This window comes from Neodiprion fabricii, chromosome 6 (genome assembly GCF_021155785.1).
Source record: "Neodiprion fabricii isolate iyNeoFabr1 chromosome 6, iyNeoFabr1.1, whole genome shotgun sequence".
NCBI classification, from domain to species: Eukaryota; Metazoa; Arthropoda; class Insecta; order Hymenoptera; family Diprionidae; genus Neodiprion; species Neodiprion fabricii.
In genome coordinates this window covers 29631366-29647109 of record NC_060244.1, presented here as the reverse complement: position 1 = coordinate 29647109, position 15744 = coordinate 29631366, and the positions used below count along the sequence as shown (strand labels likewise).

Sequence of the window (15744 nt, the reverse complement as noted above, 5' to 3'; positions counted from 1 at the left end):
AGCTCCTCGTTCGCGTACCACTTCGATATTCATGCACTGTAATCTCGAGAAGCGGGCTGGAACCGGTGCCCAAGGCGTTCCGCATCGTCCGCAAGCCCATGGGCTCTCGCTGTGGTATTCATAGGTACGTAAGTACGCGCATACATATGCGCGTGCCCGTGCTCTTCACGTCTATGTGGGCCAAGGCACGCGGGCACGACCGTGCTTGAGGGTAAGCACCGTTTACGCTATCCACCTCCACTCCTCTTGGCCGAGAATTTATGTGATGCACGGTCGTGGCCGAGCTCCGCGGTCAAGAATCTGCCCGTGTGAAAGGTCGCCCTACTCGCTCCGCTGCCGCGATTTCTGATTCCATACATTTCCGGTACTCCCGACCGTTCGCCGCGCACAAGCCGGAACAGAATAAAATGGCAAACGGGAAAATTATTGCTAATGAAGAAACTTTGTGCAGAGAGGCCAATGAAAATGAAAACTCGTATTCGTTCGTAGAATCGGGTAACGGTTAGAGATGAAATTGCAACTGCGCTTGGATAACTAATTTGGAGAGAAAATATGGTAGTTAGTGTAAAATATGTATACTTGTTAGCATGTGCCACGAGTAGATTCGAAATTCGTGCTTCGAGTTCATCCCTGCATTATGTACTCCCATTTTGCCGCTCGAGTGGAGGCTTTAGTGCCGGGTTGGTGCTTTTCCTTGTTTCGTTAAACTCGATGGGTTCAACTCCTCCTTAATCGGTGGGTAAGAGTCGTCTAAACAGCCCTTTCAATACTGCGAGAGTTCGACCTGGTTCAAGGACTGCGACAACGGTGCAAAACTTTCAATAACGCCGGGTCTCTTCGCCTTCCTTCCCTCCGCTCCAACAACCCCTCGGGACATTCGGTGAGCGCCTTGCGTCGTCTTGATCCGAAATTAATTCGACAGCTGTGCCATCGCGCTAATAGTAGTCGGATAAAAGGACACGAGGTAGACAATTCGCTTCCTGCAGCGCTGCTGGAGAAAATTCTTCCCTCTTTGTTAAAGCTGATTACCACCGAGCGAGAATTGGCGGCGTTAAACAGTCAGGGGGCAACTTCCAGAGGTTGATTCCCACGGGGCCACATTTTGCACCTACTTCTTCAGTCATTGAAGCTGCTCTCGAACAAAGCGTATTCTTGATCGCGGATGCTCTGGAACAGTCGATTAAAAAGTAGGAAAGACTGCACCTTCCTCCGGCCATAGTCTGCGGCATAAAACTGCGGAATTTTACGTCGCTTTGTTATAACATCGGGTGAATTTGGACGGCGAGAAAATTTTATCTACAGTTATTCCTTGACATTGGTTTACGCAGAGTGAAAAGTTGAAGGCAAATAAGAAGCAGGAAAATGAAGAGAAAAAAAAACCCCGGGGTCGTCGCGTATCCGAATCTACTTGGCAACGACCTTGCTGGCTCGGAAACGCGCTTAGACGGGCGAGTGACTCGAGGCGGCTTCCGGCTTCCGCCGCCCCGCCGCCCCTCGTCCATCCCACGCACTCCAGCCGAGCTAAGGCTCCCGAGCCATCCCTGTCTGGAGATTTGGCAAGAATTTGTCGCACGTCGGATCAACTCCCTGGGGAGAGAGAAACGGGATCGAGTGACGTCCTGACGCGTGCACATACTCACACTCTCGCGTTCTCTCACCTGCATCTTCGGGTCGGAGTGAAACCGCGTGCTGGCAAAGAGAAGCCCAAGAATGAAGCACTGGTAATGCTCGCGCCGTCTGGACCCGGAATCCAGTCGTTGAAATATTCAGGGTAAAATATAAGAGGTAAATCTTAGCTGTTGGGCCGCGCGCAGAGGTGAATCGTTTCCGGAATAAGTCAGCGCTACCTTAGCCGACGTTCCGGAGTCTGGAGCGAAGGTACGCAGCGTCGAAGATCCCGCGGGAGGCGGGTAAAATTCACCGAGAGATGCGGGAACATTCTTAAAATTTCGATTTCTCGAGGACCAGAATTTCATTTACTACAGCATAGACTGCAAGGAACTGTAAACCTGTTTCCTTCGAAATCGTCGTACCGGCGTCGTACCTGAGAAAACAAACGGCTACGAGTATCCCATAGACAAATTTTTGCAGCGACATTCCTCCCGATAACCTGAATAGTTTCGCCGGTGGATTCCGCGTAGCATATTAAACGAGGAGAATGGAAACAGAAGGACTGGACAAAAAAACGGGACAGCTAGGCGTCGCGACGGCGTCGACTTCTGGCTTGCGAAAGGGAGACGGTGACCGGTGGACTTCGAAACCCAACGATCAGTCATCCCCACGGACACTTAGTGGACGTCATTTGTCTCCTGTCCGTCAGTCCGTTTGACCCTTCGCGTTTCCAGCGTCCCCGGGGACCCGGCTATCCTCCGCGTCGAGGTGTTCCAAAATCTTGTACCTCCATCTTCCACCTATTCGTTTTTTTTGTTCCTCCTCTGCTTCCCTTTCCTTGGCGTGAGTCCGACGATGAGCGATACGATTCGATACGCGGAAACTATCAATCCGCGCCCCTTGGACGTCGGCTTTCTTCAACTTCTCGGACACGTGTCGACCGCGCATCCCCTACCGCAAAACAAAAACCGACCGTTCGGGAGGTGTTTCCACAATCACCAATATGTCCAGGGCTCTGAACCGTCCCGGTGACTTGTCCCTTGGACACCACGGGTCACCGAGTATCTCAGCATCACTGGTCGAACCGTTCTACAGGGATATTACTCCCGAGGAGTCGAGCTCGGAGCGGGGGAATTTAATAAAAGAGGAAATGAAATTTTCATTTCATCCTCCTCCGTCGGTGGATTATTGCTGGATAATGCGCAACGTCCCTTCTGTTTGTTTCGCTCCTTCGATAAACTGTACTGCAGCGAGGTGCATTCGCGAAGAATCAGTAGGAGGGGAATTCTCTCTGAGCTCAGGAAGAGCAAAGTTTGAACAAACGTATACCTCGCTGATACGTTTATATTATAGAATAATGCGAAAATCTGTGTTATTTAGCCTCTTATACATTCGATAGATGGCGCCACTAGTTCCTGAAGAATTTTATCATTTTGATTTCCTTTTGCTTAGCAGTATTTCAATTATTCTTTAGTAATGTGAAAATCTACTGTAAATAACTCGACAATTTGTCTTTTACGAATTCTTTCTCATTGGAAAAGAATAATTGATTGCTTCTTTCCGTGCAGATAGTTCAACAATAAAATTGAAAAAGTTTCGACCGATGGTAAAACGAGGATCTTTGAAAGTTCGTCTTTCTCCAGAGCTTATTTTCGAAAACTTTTCGTTCCTGTTGTGCTCAATGGAACCGTGTTTTCCAAAAAGTGCCTCTCAACACTTGACACAGTTCGTGACCGAACTCTTTCACATCACCGGTGAATTCGGTATTTCATGGAGTAAAACAGAGTCCTCGTCGTGTAAGAGTGAGTCTGTAGTAAGAGAAATTTTTCATTTCAACCCCTCATATCTTCGGGCCACGGGTCAACGCGGGGTAGTTACGAGATGCAGGTGGGTAGCGTGGAACGAGAGGTATTACGTATATCATCGGAGGTCTTCTAGGTAGGCACATTATTGTCTGAGCAGGGGTTTGCGTGGCGCGGGTACGGGTCGGCGTAGCTGAGGGTAATTCCGCGGTGGTACGGCGGGGTGGCGTGGCAGGGTACAGGTTTCGGCGTAAGGAGAGGAGAGGGTAGGAGAGGAGAGGAAAGTTCCGCCCTCGTAATTAAGTCGGTGCTGGTTTTTGATGGCCACTAAAAATGTCGCGGAGGGTTTCCCAAGTGGTTAAGGAGACTTGGCAATGCCCCCGGTCCCTCGCCCCATCGCCCCTCTCCTTCTTCCGGTCTCTCTGATATTAGCAATACTCCGACTCGTAAAGTCGACTCCGCGGCAATTCAAGTCACTTTGCGAACCCTTTATATACACTCCATGTCGCCCCCGCCCGCAAATTCCCCACCCCACCCCGGATTGCAGTCCCGTCTGTTCTCATGGCTCCGTGGCTCTTCGGGTATCGTCGGGAAAATGGAGAGAGCACCACACCTCATCTCCCTTTTATTCGCCGCCACCACCACCATCGCCATCGTCGCCGCCGCCGCCGCCGCCACCGTCATAGCAGTGATTTTAATGTGCCTCGAGGTTCTCGGAAGATCCTCAATTTTATACCGCAGGACCGAAAACACGGGGGATAAAAGGATTTAAGACTTGGTAAGCTTTCGTCAACCGCTTTGTCTTCCGCTCGGGATCTCGGCGGGGCTTTTCCTGCCCGATATAAGCACCCGGGGTGGCGGCGAAACGCCTTCAAGATTTTGGTGACAGCGGTGGGACGAGTTACGTCCGCGGCGGCGTGGCTTCAGTTATCCAAACATAATGCACGTGTGCCGTATATAGGACCTGCATGACTGGTATTAAAAGCAGTTACTTAGGTAATGGTTCGAGCGTTATTATTCTCAATTACAATAATTAACCTTTTCAGTGGGTAATTAAGCGAAGGGCAGGCGGCGGGAGTCGCTGCTGTAGGTGGCGGGAGTCAGCGGCATGCGCGACGGCGCACCTCTCTCTGATTTAATAAGTTCATTACCTAATGAACAGACGTAGAAGCCCGCTTTTGCCTCCGGTTGGTGCCCGATAATCAATACTTTTAATTACCAAATTTTTCACCAATAATTCGAGTAGCATGGACCCACACATATGTCGGTTCTAATTGAATAACGTTGAGCCAACTTCCCTCCCTTCCCTCCCCCCCCCCCCCCCCCCCCATCCCGCAATCTCTTACGATATCTAACAGCAGCGCGCAGTTTCGACGAAGATTAGTCGAGACATCTAGCCTCCGTTTTAAATTTAGTACTTATTTAAATATCCTGTTTCGTTATTCCGTCGGCGGGCTGTTTTGCACCGCTGTGTTTATGCACGGTGACCACACCGTGGAGGAGTCGGACTATGCACAAAGAAAGAGAAAAAGAGAGTCGAATATGTACCCATGAGGGGGCAGCGGGCTGTGGTTTTGCTCATAAGCCTTTAATCTTTTGAGTCTCTGAGACAAAGGCGGGGAAAAATGTCGGTCGCTGCCATCGCCTCACCGACGCGGCTTTCCTGTACCGTGAATTAGCGCCCAAGAGATAACAAAGAAAGAATTAAGACTTGGTTTAATGTATGTGCGGGTAAGACTTTTTCCTTTTTAAATCACCGGCTTAACACCACTACCGCCACCCGCTACTCCTCCGGGGTTCGAACGCCTGCCTGACGCCTGCGTTACCTTACGCGCTTGCTCCTTAATACCACGGCGTTACCTTCTAGCTCCAGAAAACCTATAATGCCTTTGTAATACCCTGTAAAAGAAGTTAAAATTCAACGGTGGGGTTGTAAGCCATTTTGAAAAAGGAAACGAAACGTTTTTCCCCACCTACCCGCGTCTACTTCAATAGAATTAGGAGTGTTTTTTTTTCCAAAAGTTCCACCGTTTAAAGTTCAGGCAATAATCCGCGGGGGTTCAATCTTTTCGATTGACCGGTGATGCCGAAATTCAAGAACAAAAAAAAAAAACCCGTTCTCATCTTCAACGACAATAAGTCGCTTGGAGAATTCGCCGTAGACATTTCAAGGTGAGGTAGTTGACTGTTGGGAAAAGAATATTAGAGAATCCGATAAAGGAACTTCGAGCCGATCAAACGGTGCGTGATCGAAAGCGATCCACGTAAATGTCTTTTCACGATTGTCAGAAACTTGATCAGGGTGCGGTGGTAATTACGTTTGGTAATTGGGTGCCGTAGTAGGCGGGATGTTGGGGCCTATTTTTGTCGTGTGAGTTTTGGCGCAGTACATGTTAATTAACCTGGTTCAATAAATTCCGGTTACCCCATGATAGTCGGGCGGCTCGTCGAGGAGGGAAACTGGCGAGAATTCGCAAATCCGAGACGGCTGCCGGTGTCAACTGACGAAAAATGCGTCCCGTCGCCGTCGTCGTCGTCTTCATCGTCGCAGTTCTCGCAGTCGCATCCTCCCGCCACTACCGGCTCCTCCTAATTAGAGAAATTTAAATTCATAGCCACCCGACGACCGTGGCCGCGATGCCGGTGAGCTTGGCTCCCTTTATCCCGTATAGCTACCATCCCTTAACTAAAGCAATTACGAACTGGGCTACCGTCTAGTCGACTTACTCCGAAAAGATAACCCGGGTTTCGTTTCGTTTCGTTTCGTTCGTTACGGCTTCCGGAGGCTGTCTTTTAGCGTTCAAAAATCACGTCCCGAAACCCTCGGAATTGATCAGAAAGTATAATTCCGCGCTCTTTCGTTGTTTTTTCTTTAAAGTTCGGAAACATTAGTACTTATAGTCCTCGTTTCCACGCCGTAAAAAAGTTGGCCTTTTTGAAAAAATTTCCGATACTCTTCGCAATGACGATTATTCTAAAGTGTAGGCAGTTTCTTTGGTCACGTTTCGGGAATAATTTTTTCAAACTGACAAAATCGTGGCAAGGACGATCAACCCAAGGCCGGACGTCATACGTGAAACGTATTACATAGGGGGTTAAATTGATAGGCAAAGAAAAGTACATGCACCGCATTCTTTTTCCTCTTTTTTCGAATCGATCCACGCGTACTATACGTATACAACTGAACAAATGTCCATGTAGATTTATGTTTGTATGAATATACAGGCGGCGGGTTACACGTACACTTCCAACGCGTATAGCGAGGCGGAGAGTTTGAATTCGAGAACCGTAGGAAATCACTGCCGTCCATTCACGTTTTCTGATTTATAGGGCTTTTAGCTGGCAGACGGCGACGGAACTACGTACATATGTACAGGGAATGTCTGGAGTCGAGGGGCTTGCGCGAGATGACGTATCATTCTCATACACTCCATATATATAGCGGGGAATTATCTGTTTGCCGTTATATTTGTCAATGGAGTAGGAGAATCGATTTCGGTTCTGTCCCAGATGGAGCGAAAAAAAAAATCACGATTCCATTAGCGGGCGTGAATGAGCGAGTCTGACGTGGGAGGTCGAACGGCGTTGATATTATCATATTGGAAATAGTGAGAAACATGAAGACATTCTTCAATAACGCGAATGAAATTGCACCATCAATAAACTATCGTTCGTTCCATTCTCTTTCGAAACTTTGGCCATTCCTTGACTAGCGTTACGATGTCAGTTTTGATACGTCTGGCCCGCGGCGTTGCCCGCGTTCGAAGAAAATACACCAAAAATTGGAAAAGTTGTATGGAAATGGCTGGAAAAGTGGGCGATTCGTTCGAGGGGCAAGGTACAGAGCGAGACGGAGAAAGAAAGCGGGAGAGAAAGAGAGAGAGAGAGAGGTCGACAGGGAGAAAACGACAAAGCGAGAAGTAGTGAAAAAGAGAAAAAGAATAGGTTGACAAAACGGAGGGGGGAGCCGAGTTGGATGGTGAAACAAAGAAAGAACCAAGGAGTAGGAAAAAAAAGAGAGAAAGGAAAGCTTGAAGAAAGGAGAGAAAGGAAAGGAGGAAAGTAAAGTTGTAACGTTTGCGTAGAGTTTGACGCGAGCTCCTAAAAGAATTATACCGCGGCTCGTTTGAAGGGGGAGAAATGTCCCGGGTCCTACTATTCCTTGGGCACTGTTGGGAGCCTAGGAGGGGGTGACTGGAGCCTCGAGGGTGGTTCTAGAACTTAGAAATAACAAGGTCGAATGACAAGAAAACAGAGAAGGGTGATTCCGGCGGTGCGGGGGGCGTTCGGCGCGAGAAAGAGGGAGGGGAGGGTGCGCGAAGATAAGGGCGCGACGTGAGGGACTCGTTAAGGGATGCAAATTAACCGGTATAAGCAGTAGGCATGTACGCGTGTACACGCCGCCTGCTGCACCCTTTTTCACCCTCGACTTGTAGGGGAAGTTGCCCCCTTGTCCTTCCGCGGACGTTTTAGATTCCTCGAGTTCCTCGCACTTCGACAGTGAAATACTCGATTAGGTGCTATTGGCACTCGGCGAACGAGGGGCGCTGACGTGAAAACCTCCCTCACCGAACCTCTGCGTCGACGAGTCATAACGAATTTAATTGATTAAGGAGTTTAGAAATTTATTCACACTCGGCTGGTCGACCATTTTCTTCGCGTTTTTTCTTCCCCGCTTCGACGATTGCTCGTAAACCCGGGACGATTGAGGTCTAATGAATTTTCACATAATTTCAGGCGGCCTCTTGGTTGAAGGGTGGATCTTTTCTGCCGTATTCAAAATTCTGCGATATTTACCGTAATTACGACACGTCGAAGGGTTGATTATTATGCTTCATATCAGATCCCAGTTTGCTCAGAAATTTTCAAAGTCTTTCCGAGTTATCCTAAATTTTCACTCAATAGATGATTGCCTGCAACGCATCAGCTTCATTCGATGCAAAAATAGAATAGTGTTATTTTTGGATCGACAGAGAAAAGTGCCGCAGGGGCAGGTTTACGGAAACGAGCGGCAGGCGAGCCCGGTTTTCGGTTACTCTTGGTCGGGTGATTCGGAATGCGGTGCGGCATCTGTTGCCAAATTATTTTGCCCATAGGGCCGTGAAAAATTGTCTACCGTCGTGACGAAATTATATTGTTCCGGTTTTAAAAACGCAAACACTATAGTCACGAGCCTATGCGAAGGGTCGATAATTTCCATCCGAAATCGTACCGTCGAAATTAACCGTCCAAAGATCCATTACACGTTCGTAAACCTCCGGAAAACAGTAGCTGCGTCTACCGATCTCAACGCGATTGACCGTTATCGCGAACGTTCTTTCATTCCCGGCAAGTCCAATTAGCCGGATTTCAAGTCACGATCAGCGAGCACTCTTTCCGTGTTGCGCGTACAAATCCATATTTGCAAAAGCGCGGATCGGCGGGCGTGCGTTTGTGTATGTGCGCCCCAATTGACGATCGTTACGCACTCGAGATTTCAACCGTGCGAAAAGAGAACGGTTCAACGCGGAGAAGAGGAGCGTTGCAGGTATTCGTCGAGCACCGAAACGGCTGGAAAACTGAGCATAATTTTGCAATCTCCCAAAGCGCAATGTGAATAACAAGATTTTGCAGGGGCGGCTTAAGCTCCCGGCTCTGCGCACCTCGCTCCCCGAGACAGAGTAATTAAACCGAATTATTCAACCTCGCGGATGGGATCACCGCGTTTCTCGTCCTCCGCTGCAGCCTCTTTACTCTTATAATAACTCTCCGCTACGGTGCTGCAGCGGAGCAAAGCCGGCGAACGTGAAGTGGGTGTCGCGTGGCGAGGCGTACTTATGGTGCCAACTACCGCATCGAGGGCTCCGCTCTCAAGATACTCTTTGAAATTCAACCGGCGATCCGATTACCGATCGACGCCCCGTCGGGTGTAAAATTTTTTCATCCAGTGAAAGATTTCAGCTATCTATGAGGCGTCATTCGACGTCCAGGAAATTTCTTCAACTTCGCTGCGATTAAATTTCAGCTCGACGAATATCTTCAGCAAGATCCTGCACGGAAAGGTCCAGTCTTTTTCTTTTCCATGTAAAACTCACGCACAAAAGTAAATAAGATCTGAATTGTTTGAGCTTTTAGACATATCCGAAGAGAATTGTATCCTCGAAGTGGTACCGTGATCCGATAAATTATAAAAGTTGGCGAAGAAATCGAAGTGACGGGCAGATCAGCCTACGAACAAATAACGCGATATGATTTTGTTTCCGATAGAAGGTAAAACCGCTCCGGAACCGCTTCCAATTTCGTTTACGGAACAAGGGGACTGTGTCTGAACACCGGTCGGTCAATATGTGCGATGGCGCAAGGGTCTGGACACTAAGGAAAACGTTTTGTCGCCCCGGGTCGACTGTGAGAATAAAAGAGAAAGAGGGACCGGGAATGTTTCTGCGTTCCGTTGTTGGTCGATAAGGAGCAACAGTTGTTGGCTGCTTGTTTGCTTGGACGCGAAGCGAGGGTTTGAGGGAGAGACGCGGGAAGGATGAGGATGCGAAGGAACGGGAGGTGGCGGCTGCGGTGTTGAAGTTGAAGGAAACTTGTCTGGGAGTATGACGGGAATGGGCACCATCCGGGAAATAAGTGGCACGTGAATCAAATTTCACGTACAACGCGATAGTTGCAAATAACACGATCCAATCGATTACTTTATCTTTAACAACCGATAATTAATTATCACCGTCTACGCCCCCCGTGATTGCCGCTGAGAACAAAGAAGATAGTGGTCCTAAGTTGGTATATAAGTCGTCCAAATTCGCAAATCAATCAGCAGAGTTCAACTCGAATATTCGGCAACATGAAGGGTAAGTCGGATTTCAATACTGACGCACTGCTTTTCAAATTTTGGCAAGACATTCACGGGCCACGTGTTTCCATTTTGCCATAGCTACGTAATTATTTCACATTTTACTAGTCTATCGATTTTTCTTCTCTCCTCGATTGCACAAGTTTTATTGTCCTCTTGGACCGTTTTTGATAAAACTTTGGACTGTTTCTTTCAGTATACGCTTTCTCGTTCCTCATCCTGGCTCTTTTGGCGGTCGGCTTCGGTCGCGCCACTAGGTGCCCGAAGGTAGATGGAGAATATGCAGTCAGCATACCGAACTATCTTAACTGCAGCACATTCTACAAATGTAACAACGGTGAAGCGGTTCTGTTCGAGTGCTCCGCAGGCTTACATTACAATGCTGAAAAGGGAGTATGCGACTGGCCTCAGAGTGCTGGATGCCCTGATCCTCCCACCGAACCCACTACCGAATCATCCACCGAATCAACTACCGAATCATCTACCGAATCAACTACCGAATCATCTACCGAATCCGCAGACGTGGATGATGTCGAATAGAAGATAGTCGATCCGAAGTTTACGTGATACTGGCACAACGACTCGGCGTATCAATCCAACTTGCAATTACTTGAATATCTATGTCCGTTATTCGATATAGTATAAATAAAGGCATGTGTCGAAGCTCTTAAACCATGGTTCATTGACTCGTTCCCAATTATCACTTTGCATCATTGACTCTTATTTACACTAATCTCATGGCTTCGGGTTACTGCAGCGTCTGTTACACCATGTTCCTGTATTCCTAGTTGCCTGGTTCACACTTCAAATTGAGAAAGATTTTAGCTCCACCACTGGTTTTCGGAAAATGGTCCTGATCTGACTGAACATCGATGTTTTTTCTCTATTTCTCACATGGTGCTATCCTACTTCAGCTCGCCACCTGAAGCCCCGATCATCTGAAACGTTTTTTTCAACTTCTGCGAGACCTTTTCACAATTAGTCAGCTAAAATCCGCTGTTGTCTTAAAGTTGTGTTTATTTTTATCCTTTTTAAATAACTGGCCAAAGCTAACAATAAGTATAGTATACAATACATAAAATATTAGATGGTTGAAAGTACAGTGTCTGTAAAAGATCGTAGAAAAATCTGTGGGGTTTTAGTTCTGATGATTGCGGTTCAAGAAATAATGCAAATAAAGAAGAAAAGTATTTCAAGTCAACTATTTTTCTCGATAACGTTACCTTTGCTTAGGGGCCATTCCACAAATACATTCACTTTTTTGGATGATTTTAGACGCTTCCCCTTTGACCCCATTTTTGGTCTATTCACTGATAATTCAATCTATTTCCAAGGCTGTTCGTAATGAAACATATTCGAGGTGTTCAAAATGCAAAATTTGAATAATAAAGAGGATTTTGTGGCTTGGGATTGAAAAGAGGCAGAGCCAGCCCTTCATTTCATTCTCTACGGAATTTTCGTGCCGAAACATGAATTCTATACACAAAAACCGAACGTTACATTTTGCCGACCCCTCTCCTCCGCCCCCACCCCTCTCCGTGGCTCGCACCGTCGCACCTCGACCCCCTTTTAAAAGTGAACACATTTATTAAACGGTCGCTTTATGAATTTCCTACTTGAAACTCATTATAAAACAGCCTGTCTTCTATTAATACTTGACCTGAAAATTTAATTACCAAACAGTCCGAGTCGACTAATTCACGAGTCGAGTGATTTCATGGAAAGTTTTTCGAATCACAAAGGTTTTCTCATAGACCTATGATTCTATGACAACGCACGATTTGCTGAAAAAGTGCGACGCAACGATTAATTTCGGAGTTTGAAAGAATTCGTTTGGTAACTTCCTGGCTTATTACCAGAATCAACTAAATTAGAAAAAATGTTGAAAAGATGACGTGAAAAGTGATGCAACCGACTGAGAAAACCTTTGACATCATTTTCTATGCTAAAGAACATGAAACCGTGTCAGAATGCTGCCAATTTCAATTTACGTCGTGTACGTAGCATACGTAGAAAAAAGAGATGGCTGGACACTTAATAACGGCGATGGGATAACCCTGAGAACAAAGAAAAACGTATTGTCATTCTGTCTTCAGGGAGTGAGAGAGACAGAGAGAGACTCGCACCGCGTGTTGTTTGACAATAATCACCAGTTGTTGTGTGTTTGTTTTCTTGAAGCGAAGGTGAAAAGGATAGCGAGTATCACAAAAAAGCGGCTGGCGGTAATCGCAATGGAATCACGTAACGGCGTCAAAGTAGAAGAAAACTTGTTTCCCAGTGCTGATGTGAATAGAAATGAACCGATAAATGATTGACACGCTACTGCAAATTTCAGATAAAATTAGGGAGCTCTGCCGCACAATACGATTTAATCTTGTATATTATCGCTAAAACCTCTGTCAAAATAGATAATTACACATAGTCATGTACACTCCCACCATTATCGTAGATCAGCTGAAAGAAGATATTGGCACCGTTTTCAGTATATAAGCCTCCGATCCATCAAGCCACATCACAGTCAGCACATCGAATATTCGGCAACATGAAGGGTAAGTTTTGCAAAACGTGAAGAAATTCCTTTAATATTTCATTAAACTTTGTCGTGTTCGTTGACCATCAATTTTAATTACGTGGGTGATTTTCCTCAGCATACGTTTACTCAATTCTTGCCCTGGCTTTCCTGGCGGTGGCCTACGCCGTCGAATGCCCTGAAGAAGACGGTGAATATGTCTTTTTATTCGAAAACCCGTTCAACTGCAGCACCTTCTATAAATGCAGCCAGGGCGTAGCAAATCTTATGAGCTGCTCCTCTGGTTTGGAATTCAATGCAGAACTGGAAGTCTGTGACTGGCCAGAGAACGCCAATTGCAGCGTAGCAAGTGTTGGTGAAGACGATGAGAACGATGATGAAGTTGTCGATGATGCGGAGGCAGATGAGGAGGACGAAGATGAGGAGGACGAAGACGACGAGGAGATTGGGCAGAGGAAGAAGGGAGATAAAGGAGAGAACAAGTGGATAGGTCTTATCCGCAGATGTCCCAAGGTCAATGGTGTATACGCCGTCAGTATTCCCAACTACCGTGATTGCAGAAAATTCTACAAATGCGACCACGGTAAAGCCGTTCCGTTCTCCTGCCCCTCTGGATTGTTGTACAACAGGAATCTTCAAGTATGTGACTGGCCTCAGAACGTCATCTGCAGATCCTTCATCAAATCCACAGACGTGGTGGAAAATTAATAGAAGATGCTGGAGTTAACTTTTTACTTGCGCAATTACCACTTCGCTGATTAATTCAACTAAATGTAATAAGTATCTTGTATTTTGATATGCTATCAATAAATATGTGCAGCGAATCCACAAAATATCGTATAGTTGACTCATACTAATTTTCAATTTCTATAACCATTATTGCAATTCTTAGCATTGTCATACTAGAATAAGAAATAACGATGGACGAGAATACAAGGTTGAGACGGTTGACGTAGATTTGTTTTATTTATTTGCAATTTACTTTCAATCTAATATAGAATGGGCATAAGTCTCGGTATCGATGGAAGTACGAGAACCTGCGATCCCAAAATTGTGAAACCGTAAAATTTGACGCAGTCTTATTTTTGGTGCACTTTTGCGGTAAATTATTTTTACGGACTGGATAAAATTACAGTAGAAATGAAACCGTGATGAATTTTGAGCTGCGGCCGCGCTTCTAATTCAGTCAAAGAGTATGCACGGCAGTGTTACTCCTTACAGGAATGCTGGCATCGTTTTTGGGCTCTGCGATTGATAAGGAGCAACAGCTGCTTACTGGTGATTTTCTCGGGTAATTGGTATGATCAAAGAATGGAATTCCCAAACGGGTTGAAGTTCAAGACAAATTGTTGAAAAGTATGACGCGAATGTCAAACACACGTAAATGATTGGTAGTCAAAGTGCAAAGTTTTCATGTCAGATCCAACCGATAATTTTGTCAGTAAACCGATAACCGTTCATGAACTGATCTCACAGTCATCGTCGATCGGGATCTATCGAGTCGTTGGTCTAAGTTCCAGTACGTGAACTAGGCTATCGGAATGTTCAATTCGACTAACGGGTAGTATGAAAGTTAGGACTGTTTTCACTATAAAATCACGACTGTTTTTTCCCTGACTAGACTTCTTCTTTCATTACATTTTAACATTAGCAATAATTTGCACGCGAACTAAATATGTAATTTTGAGTAGTCAGTTTCCGGTATCTCGTTGTCTCGTATGACAAGTAAGGTGAAGGAAAATATTGCGGAACGTCAAGAAAAATAAGCAGATGAAGAGTGATGAAACGAATATCACCAGATAGCGTTGAAGATTGAAGAAATTTGTTTGGGAATGTAGCGTGAATCGAAGTCAACTGACAAATGATTGGCCGTCAAATTCAGATTTCAGATATGACTAGGATGTAGCTGCACATAGCGTGATTCCATCAATTATTTTATCGCTGAACCCGATAGTCACTTATCTCTGAGTACTTGAAAAAGATATCGTCGATCGAGTGAATAAAACTTTCAGTATATAAAGTATATAAACAACAAGCCTTCCGTATATAATGCGTCCTCATTCACCTCCTTATCTAATAGTTTTATTTTGAATGCTGAGGAACATGAAAGGTGAGTTCGTTTTCATGATCCATGCGAGACGTTGAAAAGTCTAATTATATTTCTCTTCTGTGGCAGTCGAAGAATGTCATTTCTTCGTTCGAACAAAATGGTCTGTCTTGTGAATTCGCAACATAACAAACTAGACCAACGGATCATTGAGATTGATCCCGCACTTTTCTGGTTGTTCAAGGTGCACGTATTTCTGGCTCAGTTTATTCGAATTACCTTCAATTAATTCGAATTTTTCACCTCTCCGCAGCATTTGTCCACTTGTTTTTTGCCCTGGCTATTTTGGCAGTGGCCTACGCCTTCGATCAGTGTCCGAAAGTCAACGGTGAATACGTCGAGCGTCTCGCTAATCCAGTCGACTGCAGGACCTTCTTTAAATGCGAAACCGGTGTTCCCATTCTACAAGAATGTCCCAAAGGTCTGGAATACAATGCTCAATTGGAAGTTTGTGACTGGCCCGAAAGTGCCAACTGCCTAACAGCGGAATATTTCGGAAAATACTGATTGCGAGATGATAAAATTGACGAAGGTGATGAAAAGGAGGGGGAAACGAAAAAGAAAACCCGAGACCAAGTGTTCACGCCGCAATATCGGTTCGATCTCCGTGCTGGTTAATCAAACTCAATAAAATATGTAATTGTCCTTATCGGAAAATTGCAAAAATAAATACATTCATTGATTTAGATTACAGTCTGTTTATCTCATTCAAATTCCATTTCGTTATTTTCTTTTGATACTACAATCCCAACTCTTCGCAAAAATAAAAAGAAGAAGAAACACCCAAAATCAAGCCTATATTTCATATCATATTCATAGAAAAAAAAAAAGAAAATACATAAAATTAAAGGCAGGATTG

At 45.6% G+C, this 15744-nt stretch overlaps 2 protein-coding genes across 2 annotated transcripts; both read left to right on the top strand.

The window, feature by feature from the left end:
• The first annotated feature begins 10198 nt into the window (after positions 1-10198).
• LOC124185587 (chondroitin proteoglycan-2-like) lies at positions 10199-13611 on the top strand. The gene is made up of 4 exons (XM_046576463.1): positions 10199-10246; positions 10445-10783; positions 12732-12797; positions 12897-13611. Exons 1-4 carry the CDS (start codon positions 10240-10242, stop codon positions 13484-13486), a joined length of 1002 nt encoding a protein of 333 aa, XP_046432419.1. The 5' UTR covers positions 10199-10239; the 3' UTR covers positions 13487-13611.
• Positions 13612-14853: 1242 nt separating this feature from the next.
• Positions 14854-15470, top strand: LOC124185442 (peritrophin-1-like). The gene is made up of 2 exons (XM_046576228.1): positions 14854-14888; positions 15139-15470. Exons 1-2 carry the CDS (start codon positions 14870-14872, stop codon positions 15390-15392), a joined length of 273 nt encoding a protein of 90 aa, XP_046432184.1. The 5' UTR covers positions 14854-14869; the 3' UTR covers positions 15393-15470.
• The last annotated feature ends 274 nt before the right edge of the window (positions 15471-15744 follow it).